We start from the raw sequence: 22262 nt of genomic DNA, 5'->3' as shown, positions 1-22262 counted from the left end.
CCTGCAGCTGATGTTGTTGTAGTTGCTGCTGCTGATGGGGTGTCAATTATAAGTAGGGATAATGGTACTTCCTACGGTACAGTCCGTCAAGCAAATCGGCAAAGTTGTCACCTATAGTGTTTCAATCACGATTCGGGAGACAAATAAAAGTTAGAAGAAGACAAAAAAAACATGCATTAGTATGATTCATTAGCATTGATGTAGAGAGTTCTTAAATCATGCGTCTATTTGAAAAAGTTGATTGAAAAAACATATTTGCATTTCTAGAAACTTCAATTCGTATCAATTCTATCGTTACTTCCGCTCCTCATTTCTGATCTGTGTTCTTTTCTAGACTTTCCCTGAGTGCCCTGACTTAACTACCTTATGGATGAAGATCATTAGATTTAGTAAGTTATACATATATAAAGAGAGAGAGAGAGAGAGGGAGAGAGAGCGCTTTGTTTGCCTTTTTCTCTCGTGTTTAAGGAGGTGTTGGGTTAGTGTTTATTGTTATATTTTGTATTTGTTTGGTTTGTTGCTTTCGGTTAACTTTAGAGATTTTTGTAGTTTTGATTAAGCTGAAGTTTGATTGTTATCTTTTCGATTGCGGTGTCAGTAATATAATTAGTTTTCATTATATTCCATTTCCATTTTCGATGCGTTTGCCTTTCGTCAACACGATTAAAATGTTTTCATAGGTTTTTCATTAACGTGCCATGTTTTTTGTTTTTCTTTTTCTTTTCAATTGGATGAGGGGATGGGGATGGGATCGGGCTTGGATTAGTACTTGAAACTGGGTTTCGGGAGGGCTTTGGTGTTTCATGTATGAACATATACATATGCATATATATGGATGGGTATATGGATGACTGACGCTATGATGGTCGTTCTGTTCTATATAGATGTGTAGATATACATGTGTGATATGTGACAGGTATATATGGCATATATAGAGCGTACACCCATACACATTATCCAAGTGCGGCCAAAGAACATAGCAAGCAAAACAAGTTGATACGATATACAGTTGATATAACACATATAGGGGTAGTTGTAGTTGTGGTTTCGATTTAGTTTACTTTTAGTTTGGAGAGAGAACTGAACATTTACAAACGGGGGGACTCGGATGAATGATTCGTTATTAGAGCAGACAAGGCAGACCATGAAGTGGGGCGACTAGGGCGATGTTTAAAACAAAAAAGTCTAGGCAACCCTTTGGACTGGGGTCTGTGGTCTATGGTCTATGGTCTGTGGCTTCTAAGAGAACTCTGGATGGGCGGTGAAGTTGTTGTGAAGGGGGAAGCGCAAGCAAACTAGGTTTTCGTTAGCAGAATTATTATTTTGAGGGCCAGCAGCGGCGGCGTAGCAGATTTCCATTCTGGTTTAATTTGTTTATAGTTTTTGTTTTATGTGATTGAATTTGATTTGGGATTCGAATTGGTTCATCTAGAAGTACAATTTTTGGCAACTTTTCAACTGGAACTTTTTCAAATAACGCTCTACGCCGTTGGCACTTGCTCAACAGCACTCTGGAGCTGGAGCTGAAACTGGAGCATGGGCCAAAGGCGACAAATTTTGGGCTAAAATTAAATCGATATATATATATTTTTTTTTTTTTTTTTTTTTTTTTTTTTTTTTTTGAGAGAGTGAGATACGTGAGATAGATAGAGGTAATTATAGTAGCTTGATGATGGCATGAGAGAAAGTAACAAAGAAAAAACATGGCACGCTTTGAAAAAAATCGCTTCTCTGTTTCTTGGAGTTTTTTTTTCTTTTTTTTACATATATGTAGGTATTTTTTAATATGCATGAGAAACTTGAAAACTGAAATGGAATTTCGATTTCTTCTGTCTTCTCAATCGTGTGGAAGAGTATGGGTGTGTGTGGCTGTGTGTGTTTCCATGTGTGTGTCTGTATTCTCTTGTTGGATAACTACTTATATAGATTAGACTTTGGACTAGATCTCATTCTTATGTGCTCTCAAAAAAAAAAAAAAAAAAAAAAACACAAAAAAATATATATTTATAATTATTTGCTTTTGCCTTTCAGTGAAGCAAGTAATCTATGATAGATTATGATTAGGAATAGTATTAGAAATATATATATAAATATATAAAAAAGGAATAATTACTATCGAGACCAAAGATAGCATCGCATATAGCATCGAATAATGAGCGTAATTTTTCCATAGCTCCGTCTATAATAAAAAATAAGAACGAAACGGAAAAAAAAATGTTACAACTTGGATTAGTTGCGTCGTAGATTGGGGGTTTTTTTTTTTTTTTTTTTTTGTTGGGGCGGGGCTAGGGAAGAAGATAATTTTGATTTTTTTTTTTTTTTTTATAAATATTATTCAATTATGTGGATTTTTTTTCGTTTTTTTTTTTCTGTCAACAACAATCAATGAAAATGAGTTGAATGGACCACCGTTCCCCAGGCCAGGGGCTCGGGGAAGGACGATCGGTTCGGGTTAGTGCTGTGAGTAAATCGATTAAAGAGGAGTAGAGTATCTACGGCAAGGAAACAACAAATGCGGTTACAGTAGGGCAAAGAAATACATTGGGGGGCGTTCTAACTACGGATTTAGCTTGGAAACGGCAACGGGTTCAACTTGTATGCGAACGGGACAAACTAAAGCAAATTCAAAATGAAGCAATTCCCTAAACTGTCTTCGGTCGAGGGTATCCTCTGTCCGAAGCCCTCGATGCCCTTGCAGTTGTCTGATTGGATCATCTTTTTCTTTGGTATGGACTGCTTCTGCTCCCTTTCTGCAAGGACATCGATTCTGGGTTCAAAGGGAACTACTCTCAAGTGGCATCTTGCCAAAAAAAAAAAAAAAACGTTGCATACTTTCTGGCGGGCCCACAGTGCTCGCACGACATGCAAAATGACAAATAGTTGTGTTCCCAGAGATACTGTGGCGCCTACTCATGGCCAGTTTAACAGTTTTCCTTGGCCGAAAGTTTCCATGACGTTATACAAATAAATAACAGTCTTTGATGTGTGATATCATCTGTTAAAAAAAAAACTTGAACTAAAATTTGGATTGCAATCTTTTAAGGCTTGACTCGAAGATTTTTGGCTAGGCTCTCTATTTTTAATTTCCCGGTTAGCTGGAGAGACTCGATTGTTCGGTAGCGGTACAGTCATGCACAGTGGGGGACTCTTCAGAAAGTAGGCAACGCATTCATCTCAAGCCAAACTAAAAGTCTGAAACGTAACCCAACTCTTTCTTAAACTACCAACTAAAGATATGCAAAATGTACTAAAATATATGCCAAAATATTCAAATATTCAAATAGTATACATGTATTGAAATTCATTAATATAATTTTTTTGTTTTTAAAACAACAACAACAAAAAAGCAGAAAAAGAAGTTAATTTATAAGAGAACAAAATTAAAAACCAGTAAGCAGCAAGAAATCTACTAAAAAAAATTGCAAAAGGGTTCTGCATATTTCTTATATATTTATGGGGGCAAAATACAGCAGTAAATCCTTGGATCCACACCGAACACTGACAGGCACGATACAAAAAAAATACACCGAAAAAAAACCTTTAGTTTTAATATTAGTAGTCAAAGACGTCTTGAACACTAGCAATATACAGAAAAAAAATACAAAAAAAAAGTTAGCTCGGCACACTTTCACTTGAAAAAAACAGAAAAAAATTGTAATGGTTCATCTCGTCATAGGCATAGGAAAGTACACTGGCAAAAAAAAGTTTGAAAGAAGTTCTGTCTTTTTTTTTGTAGTTTGTAGTTTTTTTTTTTTTTTTGCTGGCACTGGAACCGACAAAAGGTTAAAAAGTGTGTGGGCAGAGAGACAGCATTTGAATGTCTTCGTTTTTTTTTTTTATTAGATTCCTTTCGAAAAAAAATATAAATGAAGTTTTCACATTAAAAAAAGACCAAAAAAAAAACCATGTCTTTGCGATAGGGTCTGTTTGATGGAGGAATGGGGGTGGGGTTTCGGGGTGGTTTTTCGGGGGGTGTTGTGCACCCCCCTTATCGCTTCGGTTGAGTGCGCGCATACTTACCATGCGCCACGCCTTCCTCACTTCTTTCTACTCAATTTCACAGTCTCTCTGCCTCTGTCTGTCTCTTGCGTGCCCTCGCTTTCGCATTGTCTCTTTCGCAGCGCCTGGCTGCTGTGCCTGGGAACAACTGTAAACAGAAATCTGCACTCGCGCCGCGCTCCCGTTCCATCTCATTCTGTGATCAGGCAGGGACCCGAACCCGATCCCGACTCTCTCTCTCACACACACACACACACATAAACCACAGGCACACGCACATGCACGGGGCACGGGGCACGGAGCAAGGCAGATTACTAAGATCAAAATGAAAGGAAAACAAAAAAAAAACACAACAAATAGTGGAGAAACGACAAAAAAAAAAAAATATGTAGGGGGAGAAAAAACTTCCCGTTGTGCCATCGGGCGCTGCTTTGCTTTGCGCCGCTTTCCAGCACTGTTCTCTCTCTCGTGTGATTTCTCGAGATTTGCTTGAACTTGAAAAAAATTTGTAAAAAAAATGTCGGTTTTGTTTTGGTTTTTTCTTACGATTGTTTTGCGTTTCGCCTTTTTATTTTTTTTTCGCTTTCTCTGGTCACACTATCGGCTTTTGTTTTTTTTTTTTTAGCTTTTGTTTTGTTCTTTTTTGTTGCTTTTAACGCACTACATACTAAATAATTATTAAAATTTAACGCTATTTATATAGAATAGATTTCATATAATCAAGGATATATGTATATTATGTAAATCTATAAAGGTATTCATTTTTGTCCAGTTTTGTTTGCTCTTTTTTAATGGTTAAACTTGATGGACGAGTGACCAACAAAAAAATCAAAAAAAATTATCGATGCCTTGTTGTTTCTGTTGACAAATATTTGGTTGTTGGTTCTCGACATTGTTGTTGTTGTTTTTGTTGTTGATGTTGTCGTAGTTGGGGCTGATTTTCATGAGAAATTATAACCAAAAAAAAATAAATACATGATTCGATACGATCTGTAGAGGTTCAAGAAGGGAAAGGGTTGTTAAGAGGGAGAAGAATTGATGTTCGATCGAACAAGACGACGTTTTGTATATTTTACTCCTTTTGTTTTTAAGTTTTTCGTAATTTTTTTTTGCATTTTAAGATCAGTTCTGGTTGCTTCTGATTCCGTAATCCTTAATCAACTTGTTAGCACAGTCTTTTTGTGAACAGCAAAAAAATATTCCAAAAAAAATTGCACACTTTTCGCTTGATTTCGGATTTTTGTCGCCTTTATAGAAATATATATATTTCTCATTTATTTTTTAAGTTTATGCGTGTTTTCTTTTTTTATTACTGGTTTTTGTTGGGTTTTTTATTTATTGTTTTCTGTAAATTAGGTTACGATTCAGTCCTTGGATGATTTGCACATTTAATTATAGTTTCGCTTTTTGCGTTGATATTTATGTTATCTCGTTAAAAAAATATATTGTACATATATATCTAAATTGCTAAATGTCTTGTGTGTGTCTGTCTGCTGGCTGTGTTCCTACTCTTCCTATTCACGTACAAATCTTCTAGGAAACGAAAATAATTCCGATTTAGAGGCTTGGAATAAAAAAAAATACTTGGAACTAGTTCGCGAACCGCCGGAGCTAGTTCAGAAGATATGTCTTGACTGTGTGTATGTGTGTGTGTGTGCGTGTAGAGGGTAGGGGGGTTGGTCAAATCTTAAAACAAAAAATTTTCAATTCTTCCATGAGTGACATGAGTTAGTATTTAAATTTTGCGTATTTTTTTTGGGTTTTTTTTTTTTTTTTATAAAAGTAAAATTGTTATTCTCATTTAAGTTGTTGTATGTGTGTGTGTTTGTGTTTTTAATTAAACTAAATGAAATTTACAATTCAATCTTTGTTTATCTATAAATCTATACATATATATAGATATACATAGATATATATGTATATATATAATATATAGAAGTGGGGTAAAGTAATTGAATCTTTTACGTAGATACGACGAAAATGATTACAAAGTTAAAAACAAATTTAAGCTAGGGATTTTTTGTTTTGTTTTGTTTTGTTAAGGTTAGTGTTAAATGTGTTTGTTGTTGCTGCAGCTGTACTTTTTTGTTGTTGTTGTTGTTTGTCAAAATACCAAAAAATAAGGATAGGTGAAAGAAATCGGGATATATAAATATATATATATTTTTTTAAATATATATATGAATCGTTCTCAGATTGTGTTTTTTTGTGTGTGGCGTTTTTATTTCGCTTGTGAGGGGATTGGTGGTTGTGTTGATGGTTCCTTCTTTGCTTTTTTTTAGATAAACTTTTGCGCATCGAAATAGGGATGCGTTTTTTGGAAGCGTTGCTGTGACTTTATTAATCTACCTCTGTGAACCATGTTGTTGAAGCCGGCCGCCATATGCGGCGGTGGTGGTGGTGGCGGCGGTGGTGCATTCGGCGCTGGCACGCCCATCTGTGACATGAAGTGCGCCGCCTTCGCCTTGCCATGCTCCTCGGCCAGGCGCACAGACAGCGGCTGGGACCCGCCCTCGGGTATGACATTGTTCAGTGCCGAGATGGCCTCCTGTGCCTCCTCCCGCTTGTTATAGCTATATGATGATGTGGTGTATATGGATCGGATCGTAGCGGATCGGTTCGGTTCGATATGGGGGGAGCATGAACATGCGCGTGGCAAAATTTTGTGGTAATAGAAAACATAAGAAAGGGAAAAGAGAAAGAGAACAACAATGAGAACGCTTTCGAAAACAAAAACCAACAGAATGTGTTTAGGATATATGCTATTATGATGCTCGTATCGTCTCAGACCGATGTGGTAGATGTGGCTATGTAGAGCCTTGTAGAGCGTAAACAAAAAACGTCCAACTGGACGAGAACTTACCGCACAAATGCCACGCCCCTCGGCCGACCGGTCAGCTTGTCACGCAAGATATTCTTCTGCACAATGGAACCGTATTTGCCAAAGATCGTGTCCAGCTGATCATCGGTAATTGTGCGCGGCAGATTGGTCACATACAGATTGGTATCCTTGATGGATTCACCGCCAGGACGAGCATAAGAAACCTAGAACAGAGTGGGGTATTAGCGGATCACAAGAGGTACAGGTACTGCAAGGGGGGGGGAACAGGACTCACCTTTAGCCGCTTGTTGCGCACCGTAATGCCATTCAGAACTTTGATGGCGCGCTGTGAGTCCATTTCCGACGTGAAGTCCACGAAAGCATAGCCAAAACTGTACCCAGTCTGTTGTGGTAAAGAAGATGGAGACTTGAAATTGTTGAATAGATTGCTGGATCTAGAGATCACTCACCTTATAGTCTCTCATGATTCTGCACGTGTTGATGGGTCCAATGGCTCTGAATAGGGCGTACAGCTCGCGATCAGTCATGTCCTGGGGCAAGTAGTTCACAATCAGATTGGTGTTGCTGGATCGCTGATCGTGCATCATCATGTGATCATCGCTGCCGCCGCTGCCCAGCGACAGTCCGCATAGATTGCTAAGCGAATTGTTGCTGGTCATTGGCAGCAGGTTGCACATGTTGCCGCCAAGATTATTGGCACTGCCGCCATTGGCGCCGATGCCAATGCCACCGCCGCCGGGAAACTCATTGTAACCGCGACGGGACGAGGAACTTGGAAATGAGAATTCTGTATCCTGTGGTGAGAACGCATAACGTGACTGGAATCAGATTAACCATACAAAGATATTCTAATGTTGAGAGAAGGCCTCATATCGCTGTCTTGGGGTTGTGTTTGGTTTGATTGATCGTTTGATTAATTGATTGGATGGTTATTTGGGTTGATCTGCTTTATTTCTTCCGATATTTGTTGTTGTAGGCAGCACTACCAGCAACAACAACAACAACACACACAACTCTGATCGGATTGATGGTTGATTGGTTGATTGATTCGAGGTTCAGGTGGTTTGAGCAGGAAGCGGAACGTGAAATAAAGTGGCAACTACGACAAAAAAAAAAACTAACGGTAACAAATGCCATTTTTCTTTCATTTTTTTTCTTTAAGGCGTGCTTGAAATTCGAGTGCAGCAAATATCGTTATCAAAGGTATTTATTGCTCTGAAAGAAGCATTCTAGACATTCGCTTGCTTCACTGTACTTCCGTTTGTTTGTTTGTGTTTGTGTGCGTGTGTGTGTAACGGCATTCACAGGGTTGCAAAAACAAAAAATACTCATATTTTTATCTGTTTTTTAAGCTTCTTAGAAATGTTTTTTGTGTGTGTTTTGTTTTTCGTTTTCTTTGAGCTCTCCACAAAAGGCCATTTCAGGGAAGTACAGTGCGTTTCAATGGTTTAAAACCAAAGAGAAATCTTAGAAATGCCAGCCCTTAACTTTATTCGTTTCGTTTTAGGGAAAAATTCCACAATTTATCAAATGCCACGCACTGTACTCGGAAGTCGCAAGGAATCTGCGGCGGAAACGGAAACGAATGTGGGACAATGGAACGGAACGGAACGGGTGGCAAGGCTCTTTTTCCCTTGACTCATGCAAGTTTTTCTGTGTGTGACTGTGTGTCTGTGTGTGTATTTTAGGTTTCTTTTGTCTTAACTTTTGTTTATTTAAAAAATAGTTGTTTGTGTTGTTGTAGTTGCTTGTTGTTTTATTTTTTTTATATTTGTAGTTTATTTCTGTTTCTGTTGTTTATTGTTTGTTGTTGTTTAAAAATGCAAACTTTAATTCGTTTAAAAAATTTATAGCATCCATAAAAAAAATTGAATTTATATTTATTGTATTTTTTTTTTATTTTTTTTTGATAGTATTTGATTCTTGCGTGAAAATTCGTAATCAAAAGCGTGTGTCCCCAGAGCGTTCATGAGACAAACTCAATAACATACAACTATGGATAGTAATATAGATGGATAGATAGGGCATAAAATTTATATTATTATTATTATTATTATTGATGAGTATCGAAAACGGTGCAGAACGGAACAGAACAGGGACAGACAGGGCACAGGATTCGAGCAGAAGAGCAGGAAAATGCAGAACCAAATACAGAAAAGTATTTTTTTCCTATCATCCTCTTGCCCGTCTTGCCTCTTCTTCTGTGGCCTGTTGCCGCGCGGTTCATCGTTCGTTCCGCTGATTGCTCACATGCGATGGAAATCGAAATTGAAATCGAATTGTTGCACTAATAATAATCATAAATTTCAGGCGGAAAATTCTGTGATACTAACCATTCCAGATGGCAATGAATGCGACATGCCAAATCCACGCCCACCGCTGCACGATTCGACGATGAGGGATAGAGAAAATACATATTAGCACGGGGTATTGGTGGTGTTTTGGTGGTGGTTAGGATTGTGGTTAAATATAGTTTAAAATTATCAAAATTATATGTATAAAGCGCAATTTACTTTCTGGTTTTTTTTTCTCTTTTTTTTCTATTTTTCTAATACTGGTAATTATCTTACAAAAATGGTTGAGAAATGATTGCTTCGGTAATGGGGTGATCTGAAGTTGCATGTACCAGACTAACTTAGGCTTACGGACTAACTTATGGGCTAACTTAGGGGAAAACAACAACAACAATTGCGGGCAAGTACAGTCGCCAGGAGGCGTCAGGAGGCTGAGAGAGCTGCCCGCTCCAGCTGCCAACCGACTTGACAGCATTTGCTGCTGCCGTTGGACATCGACTTAAGGACTAGGCGGAGAAACTCCTTGAGAAGGCTTTGGAAAAGAGATTTTCAAAGAGCTAGGCAAACTTTCCCCCGACTAAAACTTGGCAGCTCCCGCACACGGCAGGATCCTGACAAGTTCTGCAAGTCTTTCTGGGAAATTTTGCAAAAACTCTTTGCCAATGAATAAGCAATAAAAAAAAAATACAGAATAATCATTAATTTTCACTCTAAAAAAATAGGCACTTAAAAAAAATACTTTATGTATGATAGATAGGTGTTTTTCATGCACTTTCGATTCACCGAAAAAAAAGAAAAAAAAAATGTATTCAATCGATCCATTCCCAAAAAAATCGGACACCATTTTGTGGAACACTTTTTCACTTAAAAAAAAAATATTGAAAAAAAATCATTTCGTCACTTGTGGCACTTGAAAAAAAATGTGTGATGTAGAAATGTGATGGGTTCTCGGACTGACCCTCTCCAACGGCGACGACATTCGGTTGATTTGGCTGATTTTCGGTGTTTGGAACCGTTCGGTGTGTATGTGTGGTGTGTGGTTTTAATGTCTAAGTTAGGGCTTATACCCGGATTCTCCCTCAATTTCAATGGTATTTTTTTTTTTTTTTTTTTTGTTTGTTTGATTATTTTTGTAAAGTTTTCTTAGATTCTTGTTACTTACAGGCGTTCGATGCGTCCCCGTTTCATGAACATTTCTGTCTCAGCCGACCCCCGCAATGCGATCAATCAGGCCCTCATCGGGCGACAACAAAAAATGTCTACTACATGCATGGGTGGTGCATAGGTGTATCTATCTAAGAGTATCGTTTGTCTTTTCGCTTCCGCCGGAATCGAAAGCGGTTCCGCGTTGCATTTCGCTAGGGGGGCAAGCTGTTACTCCTGCTACTCCTTGGCTGTGGAAAGAGATGTCTACACAAAATTAAATTCAGCTGCAGGACATCGGCGATGGCGGTGGTGGTTACGTAATAGCTGGATGGAGGGATTTTAGTGGGGATTGTACGTGGTTGGGGTTTCATATGTGTTCTTTGTCTGGAGTTTGTAGATTGTACAGGTTTTTATTATTCTTTCGTTCTTTGTTTCTTTCAAGGTGATTACAATACTCTTAGTCAACTAAAAACAAAATAATAATACCAAAAAAAAAAAAAAAGAAACGTGTCACAGAAAAAAATATGTAAAAAAAATTGTTGGCCAAACATTTTGGCAAGGACTCCACGGCTGGCAGCAGTTCTTCTGCTGCTGCTGCTGCTGTTGGGGATTGTTGATTGTTGACACTGTTGATTGATGTTCTGCTGCTGCTTTTGTTGTTGTATTTATTACTGCTGCTGCTGCTTGATGATGATGACCTTGAGCACTTGCTCTTTGGGGCTGCACTATCACTCTCCCACTGCTGCTTCTGCCCACAGGAGGCAGAGTACGAGAGAGCGTGGTGGTGCGTAATTTTTGAGACCGAGATAGATAGTTAAAGAGAGAGACAGAGGGGTTGGGTGGCAGGGCAAATTTGTCAGGTATGCACTGGGATATATGTATGCGGGGAGGAAGGGTCACCCTCTTGTGTGTACTGCAATAACCACAACAACAACCGGCGCTTACAACTAGTTTAAGCGGTAAATGGGGGTGGTGGGGGGGTCCCTCGAATGGTGGGCGAGTAAAAGGGATGACTATACAGAATACATAACTTAAGGCTACTGCAGCAGCTGCGCAGCGACCGCCACTGTATGTGTGTGTGTGTGTGTGTGTGCCTGTGTGCGTGTCAAGGTCCTGACACAAATTCACCAGAGCACGTGGTGGGCCAAAAAGGGGGTTTCGGTGTCCGTTATTCTGAATAATGTACCGTTAAATGAAATGGGACAAAAGCACAAGATGCAGCCCCAGCAGCAGCATCATAAAAATATCAAACTGTGACGCCACCATGCATCTGTGTGTGTGTGTGTGTCAAAAGTTCAATGGCTGCTGCTGCTGTGGGACGCTGGCCTCTTTTGTATTTTGAGGGCAAGATGCTATCATCCTTCATAAAATATGGCATGACTGCAAGGGACTGCCGGTCAAAACTTAATGCCTAACCTTAAGGCTTACATTCTAGGGAAGATTTGTATTTCGAATGCGGAAATGCTCAATGGGGTGGTCAATGAGGAATGCGGCGAGGTGAGGCGAGGCGAGGCGAGAGAAACAAAAACAAAACGCAAGAAAACTCAAACGCAAATTACAGTTACAAGCAATAATAGTAGGGTGTGGATAGAGAGAGAGGGGGGAGAGAGAGAAAGAGAGACAACATTTACCGGTACATTGTGAGGCTGTTTGGGTAGCACAGGCCGCACGACGAAGAGAACGTTTTTAGGCTGTTTCTATAATCCTCTTGCCACGAACAAATTATACCAACACATATACATCGATGGTATATGTCGGTGTCGGTGTATCATATATATACATATATATGTGTATGTGGGCGGGTAACGGCACTCGATGGCCGTTCCCCTAGCGGCGAGAGTGTATGTGTGTGTGTGTGTGCGAGCGAGAGCAGACGCGTATCAAAGACTCTTCTGAGTGCCAGACATGGCAGCGCTCTTCTCGCTCTCCAACATTAAATGCAGTTTGGATCTCTTTCTTCCTTCTAACGGTAATTCAATATATACACATATATATATATATATGTAAATATAATGTGTATATGTATGTGGAAGATTGCTTTTTCGTTGCCTTTCGTTTGATTTTTTTTTTGTTGAATTTCCTTTTATTACATTTTTACTTTTATATTTGTATTCGTATTGCTTTTGGTAATTTTATATATCACATTTAACTGTTAAATACAGCTCTTGGGTAGGAGAAGGGGCGAGGCGCTGCGGAAGACGCTGCAAGGAAACAACAAACGAAAACAAAAAACAAAACAAAAAAGACAGGCGTCATCGCGTGTCGCGCCGTTCACATTACATTCTCGTTCACGTTCACGTTGCGTTGCGTTCCGTTGCATTACATTACGTTACGTTATAGAAAACACGCAGAGCAGACGATCAGCTGATTGTGTGCGAATAAGCGCGCGCATGAATGTATGCAATGGAGATGGCAATGGCGATGGCAAAACGCAAAACGTAACTTCTACAACGCGAGTGAGTGGGTGGTTGGGTGAGTGAGAGAAAGATAGAGAAACAAAAAACAAAGCAAAAACCAAGGAGCGGATCACCACTTAAGGCGGAAGTCTCTCGACTCCTGTACACATGTCCTCTTTCTATTTTCTATTTTCGTGTTGGCGGCACAGATTGAGGCTCGTTTTTTGTTGTGTGTTGGAAGGACTCGGGTGTGTATGGGGGGCGGGGGGTTGGTTGTGGCTGGCTTAATTAATTGATTTACTCATTATTTTCGGTACGATCCAGTAATACTTATAGACTGCGGCTGCTTCTGGTTATTGTTGATGGTTGTTGTTGGTTGGTTGTTGCTGTTGTTGTGGTTATTGTTCTCCTTTTCTAATGTTGTTTCATTATTACCCTGCTTCGCTCCGATCTAATCAAAGCAAAGCGCGTTTACAGAAACAAAAAAGAGAACAAATACAAAAAAAAAAAACAAGAAACCAAAGACTGGTGTGGGGGGGGGGAGAATGTGGAGGCGGGTGGGGGAGTTGTGCTTGGCGCCCAAGGTATATTCAAACAAGGCAAGACATTCCCCCAGTGCTGCCTGTCGGGCGCTTGGATATGCCTCACCCCATCTAAGCACACCTTGCGCTTGCCTTGCACACACAGACATACCAATGCATACCGTTAGATTTGTTTCCCCACCAAGATTCAAGCCTATGCAAAAAAAAACAGGGGTAATTGCCCCAAGAGTTTGCTCGAATTTGTACTCGTAAAACGATTCAAAAAAAAAAGACTGAGATGGAGAGTTGGGCAGAAAAAAATATGGGAAGAAAAAAATTGTGGGGTGGATTTTTGGGTCCAGAGCTGGGTAGAAAAAAAACATCGTTAATACTTTGTCCTCATGTTTCGTTCGTGGGTCGTGTACTTATGTGGGTGGCTGTGTACGTGTTTAGCTCGTTCGTTCGTGTGTTCGTGTGTGTGTGTATCCGATGGTGGTGTGGGATACAAGGATTGGGATGGGGCTAGGAGCGGGGGATATCATGTTTGTTTTTTTTTTTTAATTAGATTTTTTTGAATGATGTTCAAGTAAGGTAAAATCAAAAACAAAATGAAACGCATAAAAACTAAAGTTGTACAAAATTTACCTCGACTTGTTGTAACCGTATGGGGGATAACCACCGTTATTATTGTTACTACCCGGATTATTGTTGCCGTACATATCCTGAGTGTGTTTGGGGCACGAGTATTTTTTCAACAAAATACTCCGCGTGCTCTTTCTCTTGGTATATATAATTATATATATATATATATATAGACGTTTATCGATATCTGTTATATCGATCTAGCAAAAAAAAAATATACCGTTCACTTGCTGCTGTGATGGTTTGTGTGCGTGTGTGGGGGGTTGGCGTAGGATGGGGTGGTGGTGGGGGTTAAGCTGTTGAGAGTTGCAGAGAGAGCTGCTTGTTTCCTGCCTCTGGCGCTCAGCGCTCTCAGCTGGCCTGCTGCTGATAGGTGCCGTTAAGTTGCTTGTCGTTCGGTCGTCAATCTCACTCTCTCTCTGTCTCTCCCACTGCTACTTGATATCTTTGCGGCGAACGGACCACCCCACACACATTCAAAATGAGAGCGGAGACTCTCTACGATAGTTGTCAATTGCGGTAGTTGTTGTTCGTCTGGTGCGGCTGCAGTTGTTGCTGTTGCTGTTGTTGTTGTCTTCTTCTGGCGTACGCTCTCTCTCAGACGACACTCATAGTTCTTTCGTTAAGTTCTTCTAACGGTACTTGTCTCTCGCTCTCTTCTTTTCTGTAATTGTTCTCGTCGTTGTTGTTCTTATTGTGGGAGCGCACTGTCTGAATTTTTTCTTGTTGTAGGTAGAGATGATGATGTTGTTGTTGTTCTTGTTGTTGTTGTTGTTACTAAATGATTGTAGTAGAGTTTTGATTCGATTTTTGTGATTAGTTTACTGACGATTGCCAATAGATGAGAGGGAGTGGGCGGTAGAGGGATTCGATTTTCAGGGAGTTGCTGGTTTCCAAAAATAAAACACATGACAAAGACGTGAAGTGTGTGCGCGCGATTTTTAGAGCATCGAAAATATAATATAAATCAAAAAAAAATTTAAAATATATATATAGTATGTACATATCTGCTAATAATATAACAAAAGCCGTATAGTGTTCGCCTGTGTGTGTGTGTGTGTGTGCTCGTTTGTATTATTTAAACATAGAAACAAAAGGTGTACCTCTTAGCCTAACAAATAATCTGCCCCTCAAATAAAAATAATAATGGAGTAGGAATTGCGCTTTTATACAATAATTTTAAACATTTCAATTGCCACTTGACTTGTGCTCCAATCATACCTGGTGGACATCTTGAAGTCATAGTAGGACGACCATGTGGTCGACAGGGAGGGGGTCACAGTATCGAAATTAAAATCCATCATTGGGACTATCACACTTTTTACTCGAATGTAGAACACACGAAATCACAAAATCAGGACACAAGTTGGACTTGTCACGAGTGGAACTCGACTGAAGAGCTCGACGCAGGACATGGACTATTTAAGGATCGCCGCGAACTTGGGCGGTGGGTGGGATCGGACAGGTAGGTGGGTGGGTGGGTGGTGGCAAGGGCAAGGCACGGACAAGGTGCGCGTGCCAGACGCGTGGGCGGCTACCTGCCACCCAATCGACTAGGAAGCGTGCCAGGCGTACTTTCTTGGGTGGCCGGCTGCAAACATTTAGGGGCCAGATCCAGATCCTGGCAGGCAGGCAGGCAGATGTTTTCCTACTTGTTCTCGGAAGCTGGCCGGCGATGCTCGCTGTCAGCAAGGTGCTAACTTGGGTCGAGCCAAGGTGGGTGGAAAACATCAAAAGGTGGAAAAGGAACTTGGGCGGCAAGCTGCAAATTGTTTACTTGGAAGCAAGCTGCAATTTTTCAACAGATCACCCGTTCCATTGCTTCCAAGGAACCTCCCAAGATCCAGGGGATTCTTTCTAATGAGTATTGTCGAAATAAAAAATTACATAGATCATAAATCATAAATCAGAGAAAAACATTTATTTGCTGCCGTGAAATCCCATACCTGGCACTAATTTATTAAGTTCAATCAATTGTATATTTAATGCATGTGCAAAATAAACCTTCATCTAATCTATCAATAATCTATCGCCCGATCCATAAACCATTAAAGTGCAATGCAGCTGCACTCTGCTCCTGTCTCTGCCTCATCGGACACACAGGGCAGGTGATAATGCAAAAACTGAAGGAACCTCCTCCTCCTGCGTCATATAAAAATTGCAGGCTGCAAAAATTCTCCCAAAAAATACCAAGAACCAAGACCAAGGAAAATTTTCCTAGCGATTTTCACTAGAAACATTTAAGTCCAGTCAAGGTGCTACCGAGGGAGGGCCACGAGAGGGAGCTATTCAATCAAAGAAAAATAATACAAAAATAACAAGGTAATCCGTAATCCAAGAATCGTAGTACAAGTTTTGTGATGCATTTAAATTTATTCTCTGTTAATTAGATTTTTATTTATATATTTTTAATTATGTGCCAAAAAACAGTAACAGTCAAAAAAGCACAGTTCTTTATAATTCTGTTCCCATATTATTTCCCAAATTTACTGAAAGTTTAATAATTTCATCATTTGAAATTCAAATTAATTTTTTCTTTTATAAGAAACGATGATTCCTACTAAAAGATACACAATAAACCCTCTAACATGTTGGTATATCTAAAGAAAATACCAGAAAATTGGCCGGTAGATTTCTAAAATTGTATTCCCCAGAAGTTTCGTGACGCACAGTTGCGGTCAAAATAATAGTAGTGCCACTATGGGCTTTTTGCTACAGAAAGTATTGCAAATATTTAAATCTTCTACATTTTTAGCTAGATTTTTGGAGGTAAATAATATTTAAATGGCTTTTTTTTAACACTCTTAACCTTTTTTGCTCGTGGGGCGTGGCAAACACTTTCGTGCCGAGCGGACCGAAATAATTGAAGGGCTTTTTGTCTAGGGGAAATTTTGTTATTCAAAAATTCCATCTTTTAAGAACCTCCAAAGTAAAACCCGCAATCGGCAAAGTTATTCGCCAAAATATCGTAGTAGATCGACTACCAGGAGAGGCGGGGTAGGTGCGAACCTTCCTAAACAAATTTTTTAATTTGCAAATTAGTATTGAAACCATTAGAAGCCATAGGGATTCTAATTTAATGGCACAGCTCCCAAAAAAAAATGTTTACGCCCAAAAGAACATGCCGGAAATACGTTATTTAACCATTGGAAAAGTAAAGGAATATTCTTTTGTCGGACGGGTCCAAAATATATTTTTTTTTTTACTTTCAAAACTGTAAAATAGGGCGCATCTTGAATAATGATTTTGGTGGCTTTGAGTTTTGGAGGGGCCAGAAGGACAACGATCCCAAAGACACCCACAAATCAACCAATAAATTAAAGTCAATGGAATGGCCGAATCGGTCAACCGATTTTAATCGAAGGGAGAATTAATTGTGCAATGAAAAAGAGCTCGATTTTCATAGAGAGATGCCAAAATTTGGTCAACTCCATGCCAAAGCGCTGTGCAGCGCTCAACTAAATATTAAAACTTACTACATATATGGCTGTATTATAATGGATCTAAAGGACACTTTAAGAAAATTTTGTTTAACTGTAATCTCTTACGAAAAAATGCACTGCAATTATTTTGAACGGGTCATTTATTTCAGCATTCTAAAAATTGAGAGGAATCATCTGAGAGTTGTTATCTATTATTACAATCCGTAATCAGCAGAGTTACTTGTTACTGAGGAAAAATGAAAACTTGTGTGGGCAGTGCTATTATTTTGACCGCAGCTGTATATACTGCATTCTTCCACCACAAATCTAATATACTCTGCGAGTTGTGGGCATAAAACGGGTACAGATTTTAATTTATTTGTCAAATTAAACTTTTTCGTTTAGCGAAATCAGTTTTGCAATCAATTAATAATCGGATCCTCCCCCACAGGAGCCACAACGGTGCTGCTCTTCCAGCGGATTACCAAAGCGAGTAGCGAAAAGAGAGCGGGCGAGCGAGCGAGCGAGAGAACCGCGCTTAATGCTTGAAACGAGGCCAGCAGCACAGCCTTTGAAGGGAGCACGGGTCGCGTGCTCGAGTGGTGTAGGGGAGGGGGCCGAAATCGCTTTTGCTTGGGCAGCAACACACACAGGGGATGCAGGGAGGGGTTGGTGGCTGTAGCTCTCTGGCTTGTATACAGAACAAAGATTGCCAAAAAAAACAACAACAAAAATATACACACACACAAACGAAGGGAATGGTTGTATGCGTACATAATCTATGTACTTCCAGTGTATTTCCAGTGCGAATACACAGCAAACGAAGATGAAGAAAATGAGGAAATGGCAAAAGAAAAGCGTCACACTCCGGCTCCATGAAAAGAAAACAAGCCGCGTCGTTGCCAAGGTGCAAAAGATGCAGAGAAACCCAAAAGAGAATGGAGGAAAAGATTACGGCTTAGAGAGAGCCAGAGAAGCAGATAGGCGGGAAAAACAAGACAAAAAGTAAAAAGTTCCCACAGATCGATCCTTCTCCTTCTCCATTCACTTGGACGGTTAAGGAAAACAAACTAAAAATAGTAGATCTTGCTTGAAATTACTTTAGTAACCAGTAAAAAGCCATGGAAACGCTGCCTACCTCCCCCCTCGGGCTTGAAACACCCCGAATAATGCCAAAAGTTGCATTACTGAGCGAAAGTTCCTAAAGTGAGTAATCATCTGAGTTGGTAGTGGAATATAAATATGCATGACGGCATCTAATAGATACTCAGTTGATTTTGAAAAACACTTGAAGAACGATCTTTAAATGAGAGCCGCATGCATGACATAGTGATCCAATCGGGAGGGCAAACCTTTCAAACCTCTGATCAAAGTCTGAATACCCTTTGCAAGGGTGTAAAAACTATATATATAAATGTAAAATGAATACCAGGAACAAAAACACAACCGAGTATTGGCTGTCCAGTAGCGTACAGTGAAACCGGCACCGGCACCGGTTGGACGAGACCCATTTGCAGGTTAAAACGGTGTAACGGCTGGGGGTAGGGCGATGGTGGGGGACTGCAATGGAATGGAATGGCGCTCCAAACGATCATTGCCCGCTGGAAAGGGGAATGGCCGTGCGAGAGGCAGGCAATGTGCAAAAACAGTAGAAAGAGAGCAGAGCTCAGCCAAGCATCAGCAGCGGCAGCTGCTCCTCCACAGCCGCTCTCCCCGCCAGCTGCAATGAGCAGCAACGAACGGCAGCTGGAGAGTTTTCAGCCAGAGAGACAGAGGGAGGGAGAGAGAGAGAGCAAATCCAGCAAGAGAGTCGACTTGCCTGGGCTTTACCTGCGCTTAGGGGAATCCTTTCGCTCTCTCAGATATTTTGCACCTTTTCTTCAATGGAAAGTGGATCATAAAATTTGCAATCCTTAAGCCAAATCTTCAGGCGCGTGTCGCCCTTCCTCACCGGTCACGGGTCTCGCTAATGATGATCGGATCGATCGGCACGCGTTTTTTGACTTTGCATAAATTGATCGCTGGATTTATTTGCACTCTCTGTCTCTCTCTCTCTCTGATTTCAATTTCTTTGCATTCAATTTCTTGTAATTGGTTGTTTTTAGTATGCATTGCATATGGTGGACAAGACATGCACGTCAAAGGGAAATTATTCCATATCTTATCCACGCAGATACTCCACCATATGTACACATGTCATGTAGAAGAGGCCCAAAGCGAAAACGAAACGACAGACAGACAAACCACAACACGTTGCTTAAGCGATAACAGCTGGCAATGCCGACACCACAGTCGTGTACCGCATCAATGTGACAGCCGATTGCCGTAAAGACGGCGACAGTCGCGACCATCGATTTCACTCATTATGGTAGAAATATATGCATGTGTTTGTGCATTAAATAACTATTTAATTTCACAATTTATTCACAGCTAAATACCGTGGAATAGTGTGGAAACTTTGAAATTGGCATACATATTTGCAGCTATAAAGTATTGACGCACTTTATCTGGTAAGCATATATAAAGAGTTTGTTTAAATTCAAATCCCAAACCCCTTCTTCAAAAGAAAGTCTCATGTTTTATATGAGTACAACATACTATATATATGGGTTCACAAACCGGAAATTGGTAGGCAGGATATGCAGACACATTGGCTAGGTAGTCAGTCGGATGTGCAACGGAACCAAAATGTGTAAAATGCACCCCAAAGGGATAGCGATAGCAAGGGACGACATTTCTCAGGTACACGGCAGCCACTCTCGGGCCAGAGGCGACTGTATGCATATTTTGTTGCAAAAGTGTGCATTCTCCTGGTAGTTTTCCGTATACATACGCCACAGTTGAGGGTAAAAATCTATGCTCGAATATATGTACTATTCTTAACGAGACAAATAAACAAAATAAATAAATACACTCGAACACACACACAATATTTACACTAGGTGTACTAGTTTTTATCGAGCTTACTGTTACTGCTTACCGCTTTCTGATTTATTATTATGTATTTATGTATCTTCCGCCATTTAGCTATGTACTACTAGCAACGGTAAACGAAATGAAGACAGCATTTTTTGAGTTTGTACAACAAAAATGTAAGAAAAACCAAGCGCATGAATTGAGAAAAACGTTGGCAAGTCAAGTAAACTAAAACGGCAGAGGGGAGAGCGGCGCGTGGGTTCAAAACAGACAGCTTCGCACACACACGCACGTAGGCACTCTTGAACACATACACACACACACTCATGCTGGTTACTCACACGCATTCGTCATCGAAGCCGCACACACACGTAAGGAAACAACAAAAAAAAAAGAAAAGAAACAGCGGCGAGTAGCGAACGAGGACGTTTGTGTGAATGCCATTGAGTGTATGCGTGGTTGTGTATGTGCGACGACGTTGCCATTTTTGCTGCTGTTGTTGCCTTTGCTGTGTTGTATTGCTGGGAAAATCAAGTAACGCCTCTACCAAGGCTGAATGGAATTTTACAACATGGCATAATGTTCTGGCCAAGCAGTGTGTATCTAGAAGCCGCATGCCCAGAGCCACAAGAGTACAGGCTTCACTCGGCAACATCAACGGACACACCATGAAAAGGCACACTTGCACATATTTTTTTGTGTTATTAATTTTACCATTTTGTTCAATGACAAAAACACAGACAACAGCAAAAGTTTGGAGTAAAAAAACAACAAAAAATAAAACAAATACAGCGAGTAACCGCGCACACACCGCCTACCCTTCTCTGCCACTCGCTGACTCTTTTTCATAGTAAAGACAGACACACACACACGCAAGCTGGCTGCCTGGCGTATGCATGACTGCGAGTGTGTTTGCATGAAAGATTCAACCAACAAAAAATATATAACAAAAAAAAAAGAAAACTTGAAGCTTGCGCTAGAAAGAATGCATAAATATACTACAACTACGCATGTATTTGAAAATGGTGAACAAGAAGACGATTTTCTGCGCATTATTTGTTTCGCATATTTCACAGTGTCTCTGCGTGTTTTCCATTATCATAATTTTCTCTTTTCGTTTCGTTTTTTCTGCTCCTCTTCAGCTGCTTTTCGTCATTATATACACTTCACGTCACGCTAAAAACCATTGCAGGGCCCTATATATACATGTGTTTTTGTGTCATTTGTATGCGAGTGTTTGTCTGTATTGTTTTTGGGGTTTTTATTTCGCTGTCGGCACACTTAACGTCTTTGTCTTGTTTTATTCAACTTTATTTGCGTTTGCACACATTTTGATTTCAATTAATATTGAAAATATTATTCTCTTTGGTTTTTTATTCCTTCAATTTGGTAGAAAAACAGGAGTATTAAAAGGTGGAGCAAAAAAATTACCAGAAAAAAATGCACTGCGCGGCGCTACAACTTCCTTTCACAAAAATTCAGCCGCAACTATATGACTGTATGTGTGCGTTTCGTTCATGAGGGACGAGTGAACGAACTTAACCCAATTGAACCCCTCTATTTAAACATCGGAACAGCTTCAGATTGACCGCAGAGAGGAATACTGTTTGTAAATTTTTCTTGTAGATCCATCCTTCCTCTCTCCCGACAAGCGAAATTTCCACGATATATTTCACTTGAACAGCGCTAAAAGTCGTCCAATTTCATTATATGGTGGAGTGAATTATCAATACGCCATTGGGTACAATGGGTTAATCGTCTCTGTGATTGATCGAAAATCATATTCCTAGATTTTGATATTCAGTTTAATATTACTTGCTAGGTAAGACCCTCAGCCTTGAACACATATTTTTATATGATTGATTAATCAATTTTCTACATGACTGTCTCATTTTAAGTACTCCTTCGTATTTGATTTGTCTAAAATAAGGTTTAAGCAAAAATGGTCAGGAAAAAAAGCATAAAACGCAAGTGCGTATAGAAAATGTTGACGAAGGAAAATCCCATCTCGATTTTTTTAATATTAATAATACAAAATTAAGAGGCCATTTGCATATGCCTTTCTCAGTCCACATTAAAACAAA

The 22262-nt window shown here is 39.9% G+C and overlaps 1 protein-coding gene across 15 annotated transcripts; it reads right to left on the bottom strand.

Moving 5' to 3' along the window:
- Nucleotides 1-27: 27 nt before the first annotated feature.
- LOC108157042 (protein sex-lethal) lies at nucleotides 28-21709 on the bottom strand. 15 transcript variants are annotated; one of them, XM_017288886.2, is made up of 10 exons: nucleotides 21610-21709; nucleotides 13844-14617; nucleotides 10298-10545; nucleotides 9175-9220; nucleotides 7291-7659; nucleotides 7116-7223; nucleotides 6863-7044; nucleotides 6349-6572; nucleotides 2114-2179; nucleotides 28-111 (listed from the first exon to the last, which is right to left on the bottom strand). In XM_017288886.2, the coding sequence occupies exons 3-10, from the start codon at nucleotides 10327-10329 to the stop codon at nucleotides 47-49; spliced, it is 1092 nt and encodes a 363-aa protein (XP_017144375.1). In that variant the 5' UTR covers nucleotides 10330-10545; nucleotides 13844-14617; nucleotides 21610-21709; the 3' UTR covers nucleotides 28-46. The 15 variants fall into 15 exon arrangements, with proteins under 15 accessions (XP_017144375.1, XP_017144408.1, XP_017144368.1 ...); XM_017288919.2 differs by having other exon boundaries at nucleotides 7291-7635; XM_017288879.2 differs by lacking the exon at nucleotides 10298-10545 and having other exon boundaries at nucleotides 7291-7635.
- Between the last annotated feature and the right edge of the window lie 553 nt (nucleotides 21710-22262).

Source organism: Drosophila miranda, chromosome XL (assembly GCF_003369915.1).
Source record: "Drosophila miranda strain MSH22 chromosome XL, D.miranda_PacBio2.1, whole genome shotgun sequence".
NCBI classification, from domain to species: domain Eukaryota; kingdom Metazoa; phylum Arthropoda; class Insecta; order Diptera; family Drosophilidae; genus Drosophila; species Drosophila miranda.
This window is presented reverse-complemented; position numbering and strand designations above follow the sequence as displayed.

Coding starts and splice junctions, on each gene's coding strand:
- LOC108157042 (XM_017288861.2), bottom strand. CDS start 15,144: ATGATGGATTTTAATTTCGATACTGTGACCCCCTCCCTGTCGACCACA. Junction 7,660..9,174: donor ATTCATTGCCATCTGGAATG/GTTAGTATCACA, acceptor ATCTGATTCCAG/TCACGTTATGCGTTCTCACC. Junction 7,224..7,290: donor GAATCATGAGAGACTATAAG/GTGAGTGATCTC, acceptor TTACCACAACAG/ACTGGGTACAGTTTTGGCTA.